The sequence below is a fragment of the Austrofundulus limnaeus genome, unplaced genomic scaffold, assembly GCF_001266775.1.
Source record: "Austrofundulus limnaeus strain Quisiro unplaced genomic scaffold, Austrofundulus_limnaeus-1.0 Scaffold1446, whole genome shotgun sequence".
In the NCBI taxonomy this organism is placed as follows: domain Eukaryota; kingdom Metazoa; phylum Chordata; class Actinopteri; order Cyprinodontiformes; family Rivulidae; genus Austrofundulus; species Austrofundulus limnaeus.
Genome location: NW_013953848.1, coordinates 70,009 through 73,288, shown reverse-complemented (window position 1 = coordinate 73,288; position 3,280 = coordinate 70,009). Strand labels below are relative to the sequence as shown.

Here is a 3,280-nt window from a genome sequence, read left to right as displayed (position 1 = left end):
GATACGATACATATCATAACAGAGGGGTCACGATACGATATATCCCGACATATTGCGATACTGTAAACAAGGCGATATATTGCGATTTTTTTATCCAAACATTCTATTAAATAAAAAACCTCTTACTGAAAAAAAAGGAAAGCTAATGTTTACTTTCAATGCTAATGCTACCCTTACTCTCTGGTGCTCAAGAGGTAGAGGAGCCAAATGGGTGGGTCACTGCTGCCAACTAGTGGTCAGAGGCTGAACTACAACATAAAAATGAATGGTTGGCAAGAAGGTTGACATTTTAAAACTTAATAAAAAACTCGATACAGGGCTTTAGAATATCGATACAGTATCGGAAAAGCGATATTTCAGGCAATATTTCAGTGTATCGATATTTTCTTACACCCCTAGTTCTGTCTGACTTGACCCAGTATACATTCTGGAGTGCATTATTACTAATGCAAAGTTGATGACTGAGACCACCCTCCAGCTCCCGGAAGTGAATGCTGCCACACTCACACAATGGTACACAAGACAGATTTTCAGACATGTGTTTACATAAATTTCTTTATTTTAACTTCTTTAMTTGATGTTTCCACAGGTACAGCAGGCGTTACAGATCACTGGAGAAGAACATCTTGATGCAGGGTATCCCAGCTCCAGATCCACCCATGGCTGGACCACAGCAACTTCCTGAAGCTCTGCAGAAAAAAGAGAGTCTGCATTTAGAGACCGTGACTGAGCCTCATCGTTTTATGCTGCCGCCCAACACGGCTGGAGAAGCAAAGCTTAAACTGAAACCGACAGCCCCGGCTCCCCTGCCCTTTCACCAAACTTCCGATAACTTTTGCAGTCCCACTCTCAGCCCAGACATCTTTAAACACAACTCAGCAATACAAAAGAAAAGATGAGGAGAAGTTAAGTGGAAAAGGCAAAAGAAAACACATTAAAAAGACAGACGTGATCATTTGCAGTAAAGTGTAAGGAAGACAGACTCACACAAACAGTACTTTGGGAACTGGTACTGCGAAAAATCTGRAACTCAGTCTTATGATGACTGGAGGGCAGAGCTGCAGAAGCGAGGTTACAAAAAGAAAAAAAGTGGGAATGATGAGCCTCCAGCCTCTTAAATTGTTGTGTTTAGTAACACATAAAGGTTTTACTATTGCAGGTATCAAGACNCATCATCACCATCACATCATCATCATCACATCACCATCCTCATCACATCATCACCATCATCAACATCATCCCCATCATCATCATCACCATCATCCTCACCATCATCATCACATCATCACATCCTCATCACATCATCACCATCATCATCATCATCACATCATCATCAGATAAGAACTCTGAGACAATCACCTGATCTGACCCCTCAGGTTCTACAGTCTCTGTTCGGACCTCACCTCGCTGCTTTGATCAAGGCTCCGCCCTCTTCTGATGACATCACAGAGGGCTCTGCCATTGAGCCGACAGCCCCGCCTCTTTCTGAGAGACCGATCCTGAACCAGAACAACGACTCAAGCAAATTGGTCCGCAGGCAGGGGGCGGTCCCTCAGCTCCTCCTGGACTTCCTGCGGACGCAGACCAAGACCGTGAGGCGGGGCAGGAAGTCCATGTTTGGWGGGAGAGGATGCTTTGGGATGAAGYTGGACCGGATTGGGTCCATCAGCGGACTGGGCTGTTAGAGACGCAGACAGAGTTGGCATTAGGCCAGGTTACCATGGTAACTACACAGGCTCCGCCTTGGACAGTGACATCACAACAGGAGGCCCTGATGACCTCTGACCTCCAGGATCAGACATCATGTTGTTACTGATGAGCCTGCTGACGAAGACCGAAGAGTCTGACCTTTGACCCCTAGCTTAACTCAAGCCAGCAGGACAGAGTGTGTGTTATAGTGTGTGTGTGTGTGTTTTGACAGCGCAGCTCTCCTCTTCTGCTGCTTCATTACAGTTCATCAAACTTTAATTATCATTATAATTATATTATAAAATAAATGTTTCTGTGGTGACTGAATCAAATGTGTTCCTCGTGATTTTAACTGATTCGTACGGACGAGCATTGTTTTCACCAAATAAAACAAAAATGGACTTATTCTCTGTGTTCAGGTGTCTCCTGATCCTGATCTCCTGATTGTGAGACYAGGATCTTATAATTATGAGAAAAGATCTCATAATTACAAGCTAATATGTCATAGTTATGGGATAAGATATTTATGAGATAAGATGTCATAATTATGACATCTTATCTCATATTACGAGTAATTATGAGATATATCTTGTAATTATGAGCACAGGAGTTCATTTTTTTATTTGTTTAAAGCAGTGGTCTTCTGTAGATTCACCTTCATCAAATCAATAATAAATAAATGTTTATTGGAGCTGTTTAAAGTCCTGGACTTCAGAAACATCTGTGTAACAAACAGACAACATTCTCTGTTAATCTTTTATTTTACTAAAGAAATAAACAACAGAAAACAAACATTGTCAGGTTTTAATAACAGGTTTTTAATATTTTACCATCATAAACTGTAAATGAGAAGGTTATTCAGTTTCCGGCCGCTCGGGGCGGCACCGAGCCGTTTAACCCCGCCCCTCCTCTGTCACGTGACGAGGGCCAGCCCCTCAGCTAACAGTTAGCAGCAGCTAGCCTTTCGTCAGCCGCTACCTGCCGAGAGAAGCGGAGCAGCCCGCCTGAGACTCCTCTCCCCTGGGACGGTGTAGTCCGGTACCAGCCCGACCCGAACCCTCCGTCCTCCTCCGTTCTGCCCCGGTTCTGCTCCGTTCTGCCCGGCTCYCGTGTCCCTCCCGGTCCGGACCGTTCAGTGGAAACATGTCGGCGGTGCAGCGGATGAAAGTGGCGAACGAGCGGCACAGCAAGACCATCACTCAGCGGGGACACGTCCAGAAGACCTCGGTGAGTCCGAAGGATGGAGCTTCTTTTACCATAGAAGAAGAAACACCTCATTTACCATAGAAGAAGAAACACCTCATTTACCATAGAAGAAGAAACACCTCATTTACCATAGAAGAAGAAACACCTGAAGATAAACATAAACACTGCAGCTGCTGCTAGGCTAATGTCTGTTAGCTACATGCTAATGTGTCAGGAGGAAGTCACACTGAACCATCATGTCTGTCTGTCTGTCTGTCTGTCTGTCTGTCTATCTATCTATCTATCTATCTATCTATCTATCTATCTATCTATCTATCTAACTAACTAACTAACTAACTAACTAACTAACTAACTAACTAACTAACTAACTAACTAACTAACTAAC

General features: G+C 43.8%; 2 protein-coding genes and 1 long non-coding RNA gene across 4 annotated transcripts in view; 2 read left to right on the top strand and 1 right to left on the bottom strand.

Moving 5' to 3' along the window:
• Positions 1-537: 537 nt before the first annotated feature.
• LOC106535434 (uncharacterized) lies at positions 538-1,163 on the bottom strand. The gene is made up of 2 exons (XR_001312441.1): positions 988-1,163; positions 538-689 (listed from the first exon to the last, which is right to left on the bottom strand). It is a non-coding gene; the product is annotated as an uncharacterized LOC106535434 (long non-coding RNA).
• A 210-nt stretch (positions 1,164-1,373) lies between these two features.
• On the top strand, positions 1,374-2,016 carry nppcl2 (natriuretic peptide C-like 2; the record flags this gene model as incomplete). The annotated part of the gene is given in 1 exon segment (XM_014032431.1): positions 1,374-2,016. A coding segment is annotated over 1 exon segment (312 nt), but the record flags the coding sequence as incomplete, so codon positions are not given.
• A 550-nt stretch (positions 2,017-2,566) lies between these two features.
• zgc:85858 (stress-associated endoplasmic reticulum protein 1) overlaps positions 2,567-3,280 on the top strand; it is a 10,928-nt gene continuing 10,214 nt past the window's right edge. Inside the window, exon 1 of one of the 2 annotated variants that reach the window (XM_014032432.1) lies at positions 2,567-2,916. In XM_014032432.1, coding sequence (XP_013887886.1) covers positions 2,833-2,916 — 84 coding nt within the window. In that variant the 5' untranslated portion in view covers positions 2,567-2,832. The remainder of the gene's footprint in view (positions 2,917-3,280) is intronic. The other variant, XM_014032433.1, reaches the window with a different exon arrangement.